Raw genomic sequence first — 18,631 nt, 5'->3', positions numbered from 1 at the left:
GAACACCTTTATTTAACCAGGTAGGCTAGTTGAGAACACCTTTATTTAACCAGGTAGGCTAGTTGAGAACACCTTTATTTAACCAGGTAGGCCAGTTGAGAACACCTTTATTTAACCAGGTAGGCTAGTTGAGAACACCTTTATTTAACCAGGTAGGCTAGTTGAGAACACCTTTATTTAACCAGGTAGGCCAGTTGAGAACACCTTTATTTAACCAGGTAGGCTAGTTGAGAACACCTTTATTTAACCAGGTAGGCTAGTTGAGAACACCTTTATTTAACCAGGTAGGCTAGTTGAGAACACCTTTATTTAACCAGGTAGGCCAGTTGAGAACACCTTTATTTAACCAGGTAGGCTAGTTGAGAACACCTTTATTTAACCAGGTAGGCTAGTTGAGAACACCTTTATTTAACCAGGTAGGCCAGTTGAGAACACCTTTATTTAACCAGGTAGGCTAGTTGAGAACACCTTTATTTAACCAGGTAGGCTAGTTGAGAACACCTTTATTTAACCAGGTAGGCTAGTTGAGAACACCTTTATTTAACCAGGTAGGCTAGTTGAGAACACCTTTATTTAACCAGGTAGGCTAGTTGAGAACACCTTTATTTAACCAGGTAGGCCAGTTGAGAACACCTTTATTTAACCAGGTAGGCTAGTTGAGAACACCTTTATTTAACCAGGTAGGCTAGTTGAGAACACCTTTATTTAACCAGCTCGGCTAGTTGAGAACAAGTTCTCATTTACAACTGCGACCTGGCCAAGATAAAGCATAGCAGTGTGAACAGACAACACAGAGTTACACATGGAGTAAACAATTAACAAGTCAATAACACAGTAGAAAAAAAGAAAACGTTTTTTTGTTTTGTTATTTGTGATATTTGCATATTGATCTGTACAATGTTTGTGTCGTGCAATAAATATGCAAATAATTACAAAGCGATTGCCAACCATACTATTATCACCGACAGAACAATGAGACCGATATTTCACCAGATGTATTGATGTGAAGCATCTGCTTGGCGTTTCCACTCACGACCAAATATGATAGTTAGAGGAAATCCAATGTCCTGCAGTGGGAGAAGATGGAACGAGATGGATTTTCGCCGACATTCTGCAAATTTTCTCATCGACTAAACATTTGATCTCAATACAGTTTTATGTTCCCAAAACTAGAATATGTTACGAACAGAGTGGACTGGTTTTGTAGACGTTACCTTTTGCCAAATGTTTAACAAATTACGTTGTTTAGAACGAGTGCAAAGGCGAATTGAGTTTTTGCACACGCGCACTTTAGAGTAGACGTTCCCCAACAGAAATATGTAAATATAAAATTGTACGCGCCAATCGGATCTTTGATAGCTCGTGCTTGGCTCTGCCCACCTCCTTGCTTGGTTCTGCCCACTATGACTCATTTGTTCCCGTTTAAAACGACCGGTTGTGGTGTATCTTGGTGTAGTGGTTTAGCTATACAAGTATCTTTGCTACTACAGCGGACAGAAGCCATGAAGACACACGAGACCATGCTTTTTGAAGGCAGTCTGTAGCTAGCAAGTGCTAATGCTAAGCTAACCAGCTAGTAGCTACGTCAGTTGGTGCATCACTAGTCCCGACTTGTCTAACCCAACTCTTACTAAATGTGTGTCCACAGACAGTGAATGCACCTAGGAAGCCACTCCCGAATGACATACTTTTAAACAGGTTTCACCTGATAATGTTGACCTAGCTAGCTAGCAACCCACGAGCAACTGGTACGTCTTTATAACTAACTTTATCAGGCAACCTAGAGGTCGATGTACGCTAATGGTGGACTCATACAGTTATTAGCTAAGAAGATTTATCAGTGGTCAAGGACAGGATCAGGTATGGATACGTTACTGAATTGAATCGAACTAATTTGTCATTGGTAGTTGTTAGCTTTAAAATGTAAACCATATTATAAAAACTAAATAGTTATAACTAGCATCACAAATAAACGTTTTAAACTTTTGGCATCTATCCATTCCTAGTTACTCATGATAGCTAACGTCAGTCAATTTCGTTCATACTTGCTAATGTTAATTCATTAATGCCATGATCTAGTTGGTTGTAACTAAATCAGTCTTAACGTCGTGGCTAGTTAGTTAATGATTTATGTCATGTTTTAACTGTCAGCTACATATACACATTGAGGATCCAAAGACATCTTGCTAGGTGCTGGCATTCATCACATCATTTGACTTCATGCTCCTTTATTGGGGAACTGTAGTCTCTCATGTAATATACGAAGAATGTTGAAATATACTTCCTACGCCGTATCTACCATCTAGATATGTGCTTATTCATGCTGACTCAACTGACATTCTAATGCGTTTACAGATCAAAGGTGCACATTGAGTCTCTTCGCAGCTATGGGAAACTCCTGTAGCAACAACCTGGGAATCCCACCAGCAAAAGGGCCTAATGCTGTGGGATGTTCAGATTTCATGATGGATCACACTGTAGAGGTAAACAGTGTTGTTATTTTTCTCATTTTCCTACTAGCTAGGAAAAAGTATCTTTCCCAAGTACCAAACCAACTGGTAACAACCATTTAAACTGTCTGTCACCAGGGAACATTCTTTAGGTTATACTATCCATGTGTAGTGTCCGACAATGCTGAAAAACCAGACTGGATCCCATGTAAAGGATATTTCTATGGGCTTGCAGACTTCATGAAAATCAACAGAGGCCTGAGTGAAAAGATTTTCAATTACCTCTTTGGTAAATACTTTTATTCTATGGTACACATGACTATCTAGTTATTTTAGCTATAGTGATCCTGGAACATCGAACTCAGGTGGGCTAGATTTACAATGTTGCATGTAGTATACAGTAGAGGTTATTAAATCACAAACTGTGCTGGAGTTGTTATAACATGTTGTTTCTGGTGTTTTATAAAGGATCTTTTAAGATACCTGCTGCCCTGAATGGCTCATATAAACAAAATGGGAAGTATCCAGTAGTCATCTTCTCTCATGGACTTGGAGCTTTCAGGTACAAACAGAAGTTTATTATTCACCTTACATGTACATTCTCTATTATATGGACATTATATTATGTTATTATATGGACATGATCTTATGCCTCGCCTCTTTTTCTCCCAGAACTTTATATTCAGCCATATGCACTGAACTGGCCTCACAAGGCTTCATAGTAGCATCAGTGGAACACAGGTACTCCACACTCTCTACACACACACTGTAAACACAGTCTCTGTCCACTTCATTCATGAAAAGAGACTTTGAGAAGCGCTCCCTAATCTAATGGACAGAGGAAGGGATGAGATTCCAGTCGACAGTTAATGTTCTTAAGCTAACAATGGCATAGGACTCTCCATAAATACACAGACAGTCGCCCTCGTATAGGCAGCAGGCGTGAGCGGCCTGCCTGTTTATCTCAGGGTAGGAGTGGTACAATGGTACAAACTAGGTCATCACATTTTTATCAGTATGGACTGCTGGTACTATATGGATAGCATAATGGCTGGTCTGTGGCCTAACCCTGTCTGTCATGGGGTTATGGCCCAAAGCCCACCACAGCCTATACAGGTTAAGCTTGCTGCTGTGGACTTCTGTGAATTTCAGCAGCACTGAACTGGCTATTGTGTTGTGTTACACATTTGTGTTGTGTTAAAGATGCAGTTAAATATATTGTCACTCTTGCACCTAACAATGGAATGCAATGGAGCAAAATTGTCTCTTTTCTCTTTTCTATTATTTTACCTTGTAGGCGCCTGTAACTTACCACAGATTAGATATATTACACATAAACGAGAATCACTTGCCTCCAACCAAATTAATTTGAATTTTGAATAATGTAATCTTGAAAGTTTTTGACTTTCAAGTGAAAAATCTCTATTTCAGTTAAGATGATGTATTTTTTGTTCCTGTGCAGTTGTAAATCCAACAAATACACGTGTTAACACCAAACGTTTTATCAATCTGTAGGAATCTGGTTGGTTTGTCAGCCGTTTTATCAACCTGTAGGAATCTGGTTGATAAAACGGCTGACAAACTAATCTGTATGACTCTGATTGGTTTGTCAGCCAAACGAGTGAGTATGATAACGGAAGTGTTAGTGATATGTGTTAGGCCTAGATAGACAATCTCTGACTAATGTACAACATTACTGTTTATCTACACTTAATATGTCATATTATATGTATGTATGTATTAATTACATTTCTGTTTATTTACACTTAATAGGTCAAATTATATGTATGTACAATACCAGTCAAAAGTTTGGACACACCTTCAAGGGTTTTTCCTTATTTTTACTATTTTCTACATTGTAGAATAATAGTGAAGACATCAAAACTTTGCAATAACACATATGGTATCATGTAGTAGTGTTCAACAAATCAAAATATATGTGATATGTATCCACCCTTTGCCTTGATGACAGCTTGGCACATGCTTGGGATTCTCCCAACCAGCTTCATGAGGTAGTCACCTGGAATGCATTTCAATTAACAGGTGTGCTTTGTTAAGAATTAAATAGTGGAATTTCTTTCCTTCTTAATGTGTTTGAGCCAATCAGTTGTTTTGTGACAAGGTAGGGTTGGTATACAGAAGATAGCCCTATTTCGTAAAATACCAAGTCCATATTATGGCAAGAACAGCCCAAATAAGCAAAGAGAAACGACAGTCCATAATTACTCTAAGACGTGAAGGTCAGTCAATACGGAAAACTTCAAGAACTTTTAATGTTTCTTCAAGTGCAGTCGCAAGAACCATCAAACGCTATGATGAAACTGGATCTCATGAGGACTGCCAAAGTAAAGGAAGACTCAGAGTTACCTCTGTTGCAGAGGATAAGTTCATTTTAGTTACCAGCCTCAGAAATCGTAGCCCAGATAAATGCTTCACAGAGTTCAAGTAACAGACACATCTCAACATCAACTGTTCAGAGGAGACTGCGTGAATCAGGCCTTTGTGGTCGAAAAAACACTACTAAAGGACACCAATGAGAAGAAGAGACCTGCTTTGGACAAGAAACACGAGTACTGGACGTTAGACCGGTGTAAATCTGTCCTTTGGTCTGATGAGTCCAAATGTGAGATTTTTGGTTCCAACCACCATGCCTTTGTAAGACGCAGAGAAGGTGAACGGATGATCTCTACATGTTTTGTTCCCACCGTGAAACATGGAGGAGGTGTGATGTTTGGTGGTGCTTTGCTGGTGACACTGTGATTAATTTAGAATTCAAGGCACACTTAACCAGCATGGCTACCCCAGCATTCTGCAGCGATATGCCATCCCATCTGGTTTGCGCTTAGTGCGACTATCATTTGTTTTTCAACAGGACAATGACCCAACACCTCCAGTCTGTGTAAGGGCTATTTGACCAAGAAGGAGAGTAATGGAGTGCTGCAGGAAATGACCTGGCCTCAATAACCTGACCTCAACCCAATTGAGATGAGTTGGACCGCAGAGTGAAGGAAAAGCAGCCAAGTGCATAGCATATGTGGGAACTCCTTCAAGACTATTGGAAAAGCATTCCTCGTCAAATCAAATTGTATTAGTCACATGCGCTGAATACAACGGGTTTAGACCTTACAGTGAAATGCTTACTTACGAGCCCCTAACCAACAATGCAGTAAAAGGTAACAAGTAATTAAGGATCAGCAGTAAAATAACAATAGCAAGACTATATACAGGGGGTACCAGTACAGAGTCAATGTGCGGGGGCACCGGTTAGTTGAGGTAATATGTACATGTCGGTAGAGTTATTAAAGTGACTATGCATAGATGATAACAACCATTTGGCCATTTGATTATTTGTTCAGAGTCTTATGGCTTGGGGGTAGAAGCTGTTTAGAAGCCTCTTGGACCTAGACTTGGCGCTTCAGTACAGCTTGCCTTGCGGTAGCAGAGAGAACAGTCTATGACTAGGGTGGCTTGTGTCTTTGGTTATTTGTAGGGCCTTCCTCTGACTCTGCCTCGTATAGAGGTCCTAGATGGCAGGAAGCGTGGCCCCAGTGATGAACTGGGCTGTACGCACTACCCCCCCCCCCCGAGGGGCCCCTGTGTTGAGGATCAACGTGGCGGATGTGTCGTTACCTACCCTTACCACCTGAGGGCGGCCCATCAGGAAGTCCAGGATCCAATTGCAGAGGCAGGTGTTTAGTCCCAGGGTCCTTAGCTTATTGATGAGCTTTGAGGGCACTATAGTGTTGAACACTGAGCTGTAGTCAATGAATAGCATTCTCACATAGGTGTTCCTTTTGTCCAGGTGGGAAAGGGCCATGTGGAGTGCAGTAGAGATTGCATCATCTGTGGATCTGTTTGGTCGGTATGCAAATTGGAGTTAGTATAGGGTTTCTGGGATGATGGTGTTGATGTGAGCCATGACCAGCCTTTCAAAGCACTTCATGGCTACAGATGTGAGTGCTACGGGTCGGTAGTCATTTAGGCAGGTTACCTTAGTGTTCTTGGGCACAGGGACTATGGTGGTCTACTTAAAACATGTAGGTATTACAGACAAGGACAGGGCGAGGTTGAAAATGTCAGTGAAGACACTTGCCAGTTGGTTAGCGGATGCTCGCAGTACACGTCCTGGTAATCCGTCTGGCCTTGCGGCCTTGTGAATGTTGACCTGTTTAAAGGTCTTACATCGCTTGCGGAGAGCATGATTACATAGTCTTCCGGAACAGCTGGTGCTCTCATGCATGTTTTAGTATTATTTGCCTCGAAGCGAGCATAGAAGTGGTTTATCTCGTCTGGTAGGCTCGTGTCAATGGGCAGCTCTTGGCTGTGCTTCCCTTTTGTTGTCTGTAATGGTTTGCAAGACCTGCCACATCCGACGAGTGTCAGAGCCGGTGTAGTACGATTTGATCTTAGTCCTGTATTGACGCTTTGCCTGTTTGATGGTTCGTCGGAGGGCATAGCAGGATTTCTTATAAGCTTCCGGGTTAGAGTCCCGCTCCTTGAAAGCGGCAGCTCTACCCTTTATCACAGTGCGGAAGTTGCCTGTAATCCATGGCTTCTGGCTGGGGCATCTGCTTCATCTGACCACTTTTTTATAGACCGAGTCACTGGTGCTTCCTGCTTTTACAGGAATCAGGACCATAGAATTATGGTCAGATTTGCCAAATGGAGGGCGAGGGAGAGCTTTGTATGCATCTCTCTGTGTGGAGTAAAGGCGGTCCATATTTTCTTTCCCCTCTGGTTGCACATTTAACATGCTGATAGAAATTTGGTAAGACGGATTTAAGTTTCCCTGCTTTAAAGTCCCAGGCTACTAGTGGCGCCGCCTCTGAATGAGCATTTTCCTGTTCGCTTATGATGCAATACAGCTCATTCAGTGTGGTCTTAGTGCCAGCATCAGTCTGTGATGGTATGTAGACAGCTACGAAAAATACAGATGAAAACTCGGTAGGTAGATAATGTGGTCTCGGTAGGTAGGTAGTGCAGCAAAACCTCGAGAATTCCTTAGCTATCGTGCATGAAGCTTTTTGAGAGAATGCCAAGAGCGTGCAAAGCTGTCATCAAGGCAAAGGGTGGCTACTTTGAAGAATCTCAAATATAAAATATATTTTAATTTGTTTCACTTTTTTGGTTACTACATGATTCCATATGTGTTATTTCATAGTTTTGACCTCTTCACTATTATTCTACAATGTAGAAAGTAGTACAAATAAAGAACAACCCTTGAATGAGTAGGTGTTTTAAAACTTTTGACTGGTACTGTATGTATGTCATTACTGTTTATTTTCACTTAATATGTAATATTATACATGTACTCAAAATGTTTTCCTATATCCTATTCATTAAAGCACACTTGTGTACTTTTTAAAAGAAAACACTTTTTTTCAGATCTCTGTCAGCATTGTACAACAACCGAAAGTACATGTCAGTATTGGTGCCGCTGAACGATATCTATTTGATGTTTTACTCTAGGGATGAATCTGCCTCTGCGACATACTTCTACCATCAAAAGCCTCAAGAGCCTGAGAAAGATGAGGCTTCGCCGCCTAAACCCAACCCCGAGGCCCCAGAGAACCTGGTAGAGGAATGGATGTACTACCGATCTCTGAAACCAGGCGAGAGTGAATTCCCCCTTAGGAATAAACAGGTACACATTTGAATATGTCACATTCGGTGTAATCATGTGTAGACCCTTTTATCTGCTTGTCTGAGCCATTCCTCAGTACCATACATTTCAGTAATACATTTGTTTTATGAATGTGATATCACTACTGCCATAACATGGAATATTACATTTGTATTATATTTGTACATTTTAGTCATTTAGAAGATGCTTTTATCCAGTGCATACATTTTTGTGCTTGTCCCCTGTGGGAATCAAACCCACAACCCTGGAGTTGCAAGCACCATGCTCTACCAACTGAGCCACACTGGACATATTACTCCGCATTGCATTCTGTTAGGAAGACAATTTCATGTGTTTGAGAACTAAGCATAATATTGAACGGTCTATTTGTAGGTGAAACAGCGAGCTGACGAGTGCATAAAGGCTTTGGATACACTCATCCAAATCAACTCAGGAAAAAATATGGAGAACGTGCTTCAGACAGAGTTTGACTGGACGACTTTGGAGGTGAATATTTTATTTCTCAAATGAAACACCACGTGAACCCTTTATGTAGAGCAGGTGTTCCCAAACTGGGGTAATCAAAATGCCGTCGGGGGTACGCCAAATAAAAATGTGATTCACATTAAAAATATATATATATTTTCCATTTATATTTTCCAACGGGGCTATACATTTGGGTGAGTTTTTTTTCCGCCTGAGTAGCCTCGTTTCACTGTCAAAAATAAAATTTAACCATCTAGTGTTCAACGAAATAACAACACAATGTCAAATACAGGTAGCCTAGTCAAATAATTAACATCCAATCACATTAACCGTTAATCTCCCGCGGGAATTCCACTAACGGTCCCTATGTAGCCAAATGTAGCTGTTTCTCATTCTGTTAGCTCGAAAACGGATAAATGGTTAAGAAAAGTAAGGCCCGTGTCCATAGAGACACATACCAGCTCTACTGGTAGTACTGCTACTACCAGCAGTACTACATCTGTACCTGTCGGCGACACAAGTTGTTCTGCGTCCACGAGCCCATCCAATGCTAGAATCAGTAATTCTACATTTGTTGTTAGCCCAGCCAGCTTTGACATTGACAGTTGTGAATCTGATGCAGCCGAAGAGCTACTGCCCCCTTACCCAGGAAAGCACCGAACAACAGGCAGGGACATTGGACCATCAAAGAGGTGCAAATATGATGAGAACTACATTGATTTGTGGTTCACTTATATTGGGAGTAGTGCCTTTCCTCAGCCACAGTATGTTAAATGTGCAAAAGTACTATCTCACAACTCAATGAAAACTTCACTCTTGCGCAGACATTTAAAACAAAACATGCCAATTTGAAAAATAAGCCACAGGAGTTTTTTGAGCAAGAATTAAGACGACTTTCGAGTAGTAAGACATGTATAAAAGCAACAGATACCATTAATAAGAAGGGGCTAGTAGCGTCTTATATGGTAAGCTACCGAGTGGCAAGGACAGGCAAGTCTCATACTATTGTGGAGAACTTAATTCTTCCTGCTACTGCGAATATGGCTGGGGGAAAGGCCAAAAAACTATACAGACAATATCTTCATCAAACAACACTGTTTCACGACACATCAGTGACATGGCAGGAGATGTTTTGAAACAATTACTGCTTCATATACAAGCCAGTGAATTATATGCGTTACAGCTAGATGAGTCAACAGACGTGGTGGGACTGGCACAGCTCCTGGTATATGTCTGTTACGTTTATGGGGGGTCAATTAAGGAAGACATCCTCTTCTGGGAAACCAGGACAACAGGAGATGGTATATTTTGAAGTACTGGACAGCTTTGTGACATCAAATGGACTTTGATGGTCAAGATGTGTTGGTATCTGTACTTATGGCGCAAAAGCCATGACATGGAGACATAGTGGAGTGGTAACGCGCATGCAAGCAGTTGCTTCCGACGCCACTTGGGTACACTGCAGCATCCACCGAGAGGCTCTTGCTGCCAAAGGAATGCCTGACAGCTTGAAAGACGTTTTGGAGACTACAGTGAAAATGGTTAGCTTTCTTAAAGCAAGGCCCCTGAACTCTCATTTATTTTCTGCACTATGCAATGATATGGGTAGCGACCATGTAACCCTTTTACAACATACAGAAGTGACCTGACCATAATTTTCACTTGTCTGACCTCTTGCATGATGATGAGTTTCTCACACGACTGGTCTATCTGGTTGATGTTTTTTCTCGCCTGAATGATCTGAATCTAAGATTACAGGGACTCTCTGCAACTATATACAATATGCGGGACAAAATTGAGGCTATGATTAAGAAGTTGGAGCTCTTTTCTGTCTGCATTAACAAGGACAACACACAGGTCTTTCCATTGTATGATTTCTTGTGTAGAAATGAACTCAAGCTTATGGACAATGTCAAATGTGATATAGCGCAGCTCCTGAGTGAGTTGGGTGCGTAATTACGCAGGTACTTTCCCGAAATGGACGACACAAACAACTGGATTCTTTATCCCTTTCATGCCCTGCCTCCAGTCCACTTACCGATATCTGAACAAGAGAGCCTCATCGAAATTGCAACAAGCGGTTATGTGAAAATTGAATTTAATCAGAAGCCACTGGCAGATTTTTGAATTGGGCTGTGCTCAAGAGTATCCTGCCTTGGCAAATCGCACTGTTAAGACACTAATGCCCTTTGCAACCACGTGCCTATGTGAGAGTGGATTCTCGGCCTCACTAGCATGAAAACTAAATACAGGCACAAACTGTGTGGAAAATGATTTAAGACTGAGACTCTCTCCAATACAACCCATCATTGCAGAGTTACATTTGAAGTTGTAAGTTTACATATACTTAGGTTGGAGTCATTAAAACTTGTTTTTCAACCACTCCACAAATGTCTTGTTAACAAACTATAGTTTTGTCAAGTACTTGTGCATGACACAAGTAATTTTTCCAACAATTGTTTACAGACAGATTATTTCACATATAATTCACTGTATCACAATTCCAGTGGTTCAGAAGTTTACATACACTAAGTTGACTGTGCCTTTGAACAGCTTGGAAAATTCCAGAATACGATGCCATGGCTTTAGAAGCTTCTGATAGGCTAATGGACATCATTTGAGTCAATAGGAGGTGTACCTGTGGATGTCTTTCAAGGCCTACCTTCAAACTCAGTGCCTCTTTGCTTGTCATCATGGGGAAAAGCGAAAAAAAATCAGCCAAGGCCTCAGAAAAGTTATTGTAGACCTCCACAAGTCTAATTCATCATTGGGAGCAATTTCCAAACGTCTGAAGGTACCACGTTCATCTGTGCAAACAATAGTACGCAAATATAAACACCATGGGACCACGCAGCCGTCATACCGCTCAGGAAGAAGACGCGTTCTGTCTCCTAGAGATGAACGTACTTTGGTGCGAAAAGTGCAAATCAATCCCAGAACAACAGCAAAGGACCTTGTGAAGATGCTGCAGGAAACGGGTACAAAAGTATCTATATCCACAGTAAAACGAGTCCTACATCGACATAACCTCAAAGGCCGCTCAGCAAGGAAGAAGCCACTGCTCCAAAACCACCACCTGTTTGGCCTTAATGACCATCGTTGTGTTTGGAGGAAAAAGGGGGAGGCTTGTAAGCCAAAGAACACATCCCAACCGTGAAGCATGGGGGTGGCAGCATCATGTTGTGGGGGTGCTTTGCTGCAGGAGGGACTGGTGCACTTCACAAAATAGATGGCATCATGAGAACGGAAAATTATGTGGATATATTGAAGCAACATCTCAAGACATCAGTCAGGAAATTAAAGCTTGGTCGCAAATGGGTCTTCCAAATGGACAATGACCTCAAGCATACTTCCAAAGTTGTGACAAAATGGCTTAACCTCTCTAGGGTATGTGGGACGCTAGCGTCCCACCTGGCCAACATCCAGTGAGTTTGCAGAGCGCCAAATTCAAATACAGAAATAGTAAATTATAACAATTCAGAAAAGATACAACTATTTTACATAGGTTTAAAGATTAACTTCTTGTGAATCCAACCACGGTGTCAGATTTCAAAAATGCTTTATGGCGAAAGCATACCTTAACAATTATTTGAGAACAAAGCCCAGCAGACAAATCATTACAAACAGTAACCAGCCAAGTAGAAGAGTTACACAACTCAGAAATAGAGATCAAATTAATCACTTACCTTTGATGATCTTCATATGTTTGCACTCAGAAGACATTCATTTATTCAATAAATGTTCCTTTTTGTTCGATAAAGTCTCCCTTTATATCCGAAAACCTCTGTTTTGTTCGCGCGTTTTCTTCAGTAATCCACAGGCTCAAACGCAGTCACAACAGGCAGACAAAAAATCCAAATTGTATCCGTAAAGTTCATAGAAACATGTCAAACGATGTTTATATTCAATCTTCAGGTTGTTTTTAGCCTAAATAATCGATAATATTTCAACCGGACAATAACTTTGTCAATATAAAAGGTAAACTATAAAAGGCACTCTCTCGGTCGTGTGCATGAAAAAGCTCTGTGACACGGCAGGGTCCACTCTGCTCTTACTCCCTAATTTTTCAGAATACAAGCCTGAAACAATTTCTAAAGACTGTTGACATCTAGTGGAAGGCATAGATACTGCAATTTAAGTCCTAAGTCAATGGATACTGTAATGGCATTGAATAGACAACTACAAACAAAAAAAATCCTACTTCCTGAATGGATTTTTCTCAGGTTTTCTCCTGCCAAATCAGTTCTGTTATACTCACAGACATTATTTTAACAGGTTTGGAAACTTTAGAGTGTTTTCTATCCAAATCTACTAATTATATGCATATCCTATCTTCTGGGCCTGAGTAGAAGGCAGTTTAATTTGGGCAATCTTTTCATCCAAAATTCCAAATGCTGCCCCCTACCCTAGAGAAGTTAAGGACAACAAAGTCAAGGTATTGGAGTGACCATCACAAAGCCCTGACCTCAATCCTATACTACCTTTGTGGGCAGAACTGAAAAGGCTTGTGCGAGCAAGGAGGCCTACAAACCTGACTCAGTTACACCAGCTCTGTCAGGAGGAATGGGACACAATTCACCCAACTTATTGTGGGAAGCTTGTGGAAGGATACCCGAAATGTTTGACTCTAGTTAAACAATTTAAAGGCAATGCTATCAAATGCTCATTGAGTATATGTAAACTTCTGACCCACTGGGAATTTGATGAAAGAAATTAAAGCTGAAATAAATCATTCTCTCTACTATTATTCTGACATTTCACATTCTTAAAATAAAGTGGTGATCCTAACTGCCCTGAGATGGAATTTTTACTCGGATTGAATGTCAGGAATTGTGAAAAACTGAGTTTAAATGTATTTGGTTAAGGTGTATGTAAACTTCTAACTTCAACTGTATGTGCATCCTTTCAAACACACCCTTCTCATTAACCTGTGGTGAGTTATTCACAATTTTTGATGAACAAATAACGTTTTATATGTAAGATGGTTAAATAAAGAGTAAAGTGATTGATTATTATTATATTATTATTTGTGCCCTGGTCCTATAAGAGCTCTTTATCACTTCTTATGAGCCGGGTTGTGACACAAACTCACACTCATTGTTATGTTTAATAAATGTATTGTATAGTGTGTGTATGTGGCAGGCTTACAATGATGGCAAAAACAACATTTGAGAGTGCGCTGACCCTAGAGGGGGTACGCAGTTGGAGGTTGAATGTTTGAAGGGGTACGGGACTATGAAAAGTTTGGGAACCACTGATGTAGAGCAAACTAAAGAATCAAGGCCACCGGTTTATAATTTGTTGAATGACAGTTTTGATAACTGTTTAGACATATTCCTCCACATTGGATAATAAATAGGCCCTACAAGTTGTGCATGTTGGCTGATAGTTGGCATCTCATGTTCAAACTTTTAGTACGATGACTTTTTCTGCTGTTTGAATCATATCCGGTGTTACTGGTAATGAATGACATCACCCTGTATCTTCCCTCTTCCCTAGAACTCTATGGACTTGTGCAGGATAGCGGTGATGGGCCATTCTTTTGGGGGAGCAACAGTGGTAGAAGCCCTCTGCAAAGACGTCAACTTCAAGTAAGAGTTACCCCTCTCAATTTCACATTCAAAGTCGCTTCAGTTTTCACATCTTCATAACATTTTCCTCTTTACTAAAGTCTAATCAATTTCATCAAATGGCACATTAAGATGATGGTTCAAAATGATTCCTTGGAACATGGTGTTTGAATCAAATCAAATTGTATTTGTCACATGCGCAGAGTACATCAAGTGTAGACTTTACCGTGAAGAAGAGAAGAAAAATGAAAATAGATAAAAGTAAATAGTAACACAATAAAACACCAGAGTTGTTAGTTTATTCCCCCCTGGCCCCATATTTTATACTGAAAATAATGCACACTATACAGTGTCGCTTTTTATAAAAATATCTACTAAATTAGTGTTTCTTAAACCTCAATGTGATGTTGCAGACCAGTCCCCTGTCGTGGAAATTCAACACCTTGTTGTGGAAATTACCACCAGGGACACCTGAAGTCAATCTTGAATGAATCATTGTTTATTAACAGCAAGCTGGAGAGCTCACAGTCAAACTTAGATGCATAAAGTACCGGTCTGAACTGAGCTCTGTCGGCGCAGTCCGTTTGTTCTCTTATATACTGCTAACACAGACAGGTTATATATGCATGGTTCATAGGGTTGGTTCCTGCATGTGTCTGGCACTGTCTCCTATCTTAAAGAACATATTCTGCCAGATGGTCCTAAGGAGGGGGTGATGTCACCTCTCATATCTTTACCAAGCATAGGCAGGAACCAAGGATTATTTATGACACGAAAAATAAGAACATTTTCAAGGATGTCTCTTCACACAATAACATTTTCCATCACATCACTCAGATGGTTGTTGGCGTACATCAATTAAGTCTGTTTTTCTAGTGCTAGAGAAGTACCTAGCTCTCTTGCTAAATTAATCCAGTGGCGTAAAGTACTGAAGTAGAAATACTTTACAGTACTACTTAAGTAGTTTTTTGGGGTATCAGTACTTTACTTTACTATTTATATTTTTTACTTTTACTTCACGACATTCACTTCACTACACTCCTTACATTTTCCTTGACACACAAAAGTACTCGTTAGATTCTGAATGCCTAGCAGGGCAGGAAAATGGTCCAATTCATGCACTTATCAAAATTATACATGGTCAACCCTACTGCCTCTGATCTGGCGGACGCACTAAACACAAATGCATCATTTGTAAATTATGTTTGAGTGTTGTTGTGCCCATTGCTATCCGTACATTTTTAAAACAAGAAAAGGGTGCCTTTTGCTTTGCTTAATATAAGAAATTTGAAATAATTTATACTTTTGATACTTAAGTATATTTAGAACCAAATACTTTTAGACTTTTACTTGAGTAACTTTCTATTAACGTGTCTATACTTTTCCCACCACTGAAATTACCATATTATACTATTGCAGCAACCTTAGCATAACACCTAGAAACCTCGTCAAGAGGTTCAGATCTCTTGGCGTAACAGATACGATGTTGGGTTGACAGTTGCTGGACCCAGGATCGATTCCTGGTTGGGGCACCCCCCCGAACTCACAATATTATTTGTATATTTATGTTGATCTCCTCAGGTGTGGCATTGCCTTGGACGCATGGATGTTCCCCCTGGATGAAGAGATCTATGTCAGGGTAAAGCAGCCCATCTTCTTCATTAACTCTGAGAAGTTCCAATGGGCCGGGAACATCAGTCGCATGAGGAAACTGGACTCCTCCTCCACCTCCATGCAGAGGAAAATGATCACCATCAAGTATGGAAAGAGTATACATTCACTGTTACTGAGATGACAATGTGAAAGACGATAGATTAGTAGATTTTGTTTCCACACCTATAGACTGATTGGTTGCTTAGCAACAAAACCGATCCGTGCGCAACTATGGGGCAAAACAGACACAGTTGGCTTAAATTGTTGTAAGCTGTCTTTGGTCTCCAATGTTTATTGAAAACATAAATAAATTTGCAGTCTCAAATACATTGTATAATTGTTGGTTAGCTAGCTAGTGAATTTTAGCCATTTAGCGCGGTGGTTCCCTTTTGATTTAGCCATATTAGTCAAAACAAGATGAAGGTGTCAAGAACAAGATGAAATGAGCCACTTTCTTGTCATTCTTGCAAGTAATCTGGCTGTACAGAATCAAAACAACCTCTCCCTCAACGTGATCAAGACAAGGGAGGTGATTGTGAACTACAGGAAAAGGAGGACCGAGCACACCCCCATTCTCATTGACGGGGCTGTAGTGGAGCATGTTGAGAGCTAAGACAGTCGTGAAGAGGGCACGACAAAGCCTTTCAGTCTCCTAGGATCTTCAAAAGGTTCTACAGCTGCACCATCAAGATTATCATGACTGGTTGCATCACTGCCTGGTGTGGCAACCGCTCGGCCTTTCGACTGCAAGGTATTAGAGGGTAGTACTTACGGCCCAGTACATCACTGGGGCCAAGCTTCCTGCCATCCAGGACCTCTATGTCAGGGGGTGCCAGAGGAAGGCCATAAAAATTATCAGACTCCAGCCACCCTAGTCACAGACTGTTCTCTCTGCTACTGCACGGCAAGCGGTACCGGAGTGCCAAGTCTAGGTCCAAAAGGCTTCTAAACAGCTTCTACCCCTAAGCCATAAGACTCCTGAACCAATTATTAAAGGGCTACCCAGACCCCTCTTTTACGCTGCTGCTACTCTGTTTATTATCTATGCATAGTCACTTTAACTCTACCTGCATGTACACATTACCTAAATTACCCAGTGCCCCCGGTGCCAGGGGGTACCGGTACATTGACTGTACCGGTACACCCTGTATATAGCCTCGCTATTGTTATTTTACTGCTGCTCTTTAATTATTTTTTAATTAACACCTTTTTTCGTAACTTCTTAAAGCATTGTTGGTTAAGGGCTTGTAAGTAAGCATTTCACTGTAAGGTCTACACCTCTTGTATTCGGCGCATGTGACAAATCAAATTTGATTTGACTCCTGTCCCATGGAAGCACTCACATCGTTTTCGTGATGTTGTCGGCTCAGCCCTCTCTTTGGTCCAGTTGAGTAATGCAAGAGAACAAACTAGCACCTTTGCTAAATCTGCTTTCCTTTATAACTCGTGTCAGGCTTACAATGCCACTTCCTGATTTTGAAACCAGTATGAGTGCAATAAATACCTCAGTTGTTTATTGCCTTCCAAGGAGGATCTTTTCACTTTTTAAATGGTTTCAGTTCACCATTCCAAGAATACGGTTGCCTCAATTGTTATGTGAGGGGCACATCATGATGTAAAAAAATATATATTCTGTAGCTGACCCTGTTTCTCAGGGGGTTGGGTTAAGAATAGTTTTATCTGAAAATGACAATGGACACTTGAGTAATCTTATATTCTCTTCTTCCCCCACAGGGGAACCGTTCACCAGAGCTTCCCAGACTTCACCTTCCTGACTGGCAACTGGATAGGGAAGATCCTGAAGCTGAAAGGAGAGATCGACCCTCAGGTCGGGATCGATCTCTGTAATAGAGCATCGCTAGCATTCCTGCAGAGACATCTAGGTAAGGATCTGTACAGAGTTAATTTGGTTCAACAGGTGCATCAGACATGTCCAAATGTCATTCTGTGTGCAGAAGCTTTTCTTCTTTGATTTTGTAAAACGGGTTTGCTTTTGTTTTGCAGGTTTAGATAAAGACTTCAATCAATGGGACCATCTAATAGAGGGCAAGGACCACAACCTCATTCCAGGCACCAATGTTACTGAAATATCTTAGTTCAGTTCCATCTGCGCTATGGACCTCAGAGGGATGCATGGTTACCAGCCAATTCCACTAACTCAAAGTGCCAATATTTATTGCACTGAGCCTTGAATGTAGTTTCAATCATGGATTTGTCAAATAGAGCACAGTGATTTCTACTAGTCAGTCTTCACCAGTACCAAATTATGATTGCTTGGAGAGGTATACTGTATCTCCAAGTAATGTCAAGCTAATCAAGTTTTACGGTTTTGTAGGAACACTGCACTCACCAGTATCTATGTACCTGAACTAATTATGGTTGTAGTGTATAACATTTTACACCTGTATGGGATATTAAGTCCATTTTGAAAAGGCAGGAGTCTTTGGAAATATAATTCCAAGACTTTCAGTTTATGACCCCTTGATGGTTAATTTATGTATCTAGCATGATTGCACAGATTGAAGCAAAATACTACTTGAAAAGACGCAACAAAAATAGCATATTGACAATAGACACAAGGATGAAATGTTTGATTCCTTTGAACCAGCTCCATAAATGTGCCTTAATCTACCTGTGTCATATTCATTAGGCACTAAAACAACCTGAACACTCATTTCAGTTGTTTGGCACACAAATACAGCCTTGAATCACTCAAACGTTTCAATTCTGAAATACTTTAATTTCTACACTACTGTAATCCAATGCATCTGATTTGTATACAACTATAAATGATGGATACTGTGAGTCCTTGATCAATTATTCTGTGGGGAGAAATTACCATAATGGCC

The 18,631-nt window shown here is 40.6% G+C and overlaps 1 protein-coding gene across 1 annotated transcript; it reads left to right on the top strand.

Moving 5' to 3' along the window:
- Positions 1-1,457: 1,457 nt before the first annotated feature.
- On the top strand, positions 1,458-18,587 carry pla2g7 (phospholipase A2, group VII (platelet-activating factor acetylhydrolase, plasma)). The gene is made up of 11 exons (XM_020454948.2): positions 1,458-1,860; positions 2,356-2,483; positions 2,589-2,739; positions 2,919-3,012; positions 3,123-3,191; positions 7,920-8,094; positions 8,467-8,580; positions 14,059-14,150; positions 15,711-15,887; positions 17,517-17,665; positions 17,787-18,587. The coding sequence occupies exons 1-11, from the start codon at positions 1,791-1,793 to the stop codon at positions 17,876-17,878; spliced, it is 1,311 nt and encodes a 436-aa protein (XP_020310537.1). The 5' UTR covers positions 1,458-1,790; the 3' UTR covers positions 17,879-18,587.
- Positions 18,588-18,631: the final 44 nt, after the last annotated feature.

The sequence above is a fragment of the Oncorhynchus kisutch genome, linkage group LG21 (genome assembly GCF_002021735.2).
Source record: "Oncorhynchus kisutch isolate 150728-3 linkage group LG21, Okis_V2, whole genome shotgun sequence".
Classification (NCBI taxonomy): Eukaryota; Metazoa; Chordata; class Actinopteri; order Salmoniformes; family Salmonidae; genus Oncorhynchus; species Oncorhynchus kisutch.
This window is presented reverse-complemented; position numbering and strand designations above follow the sequence as displayed.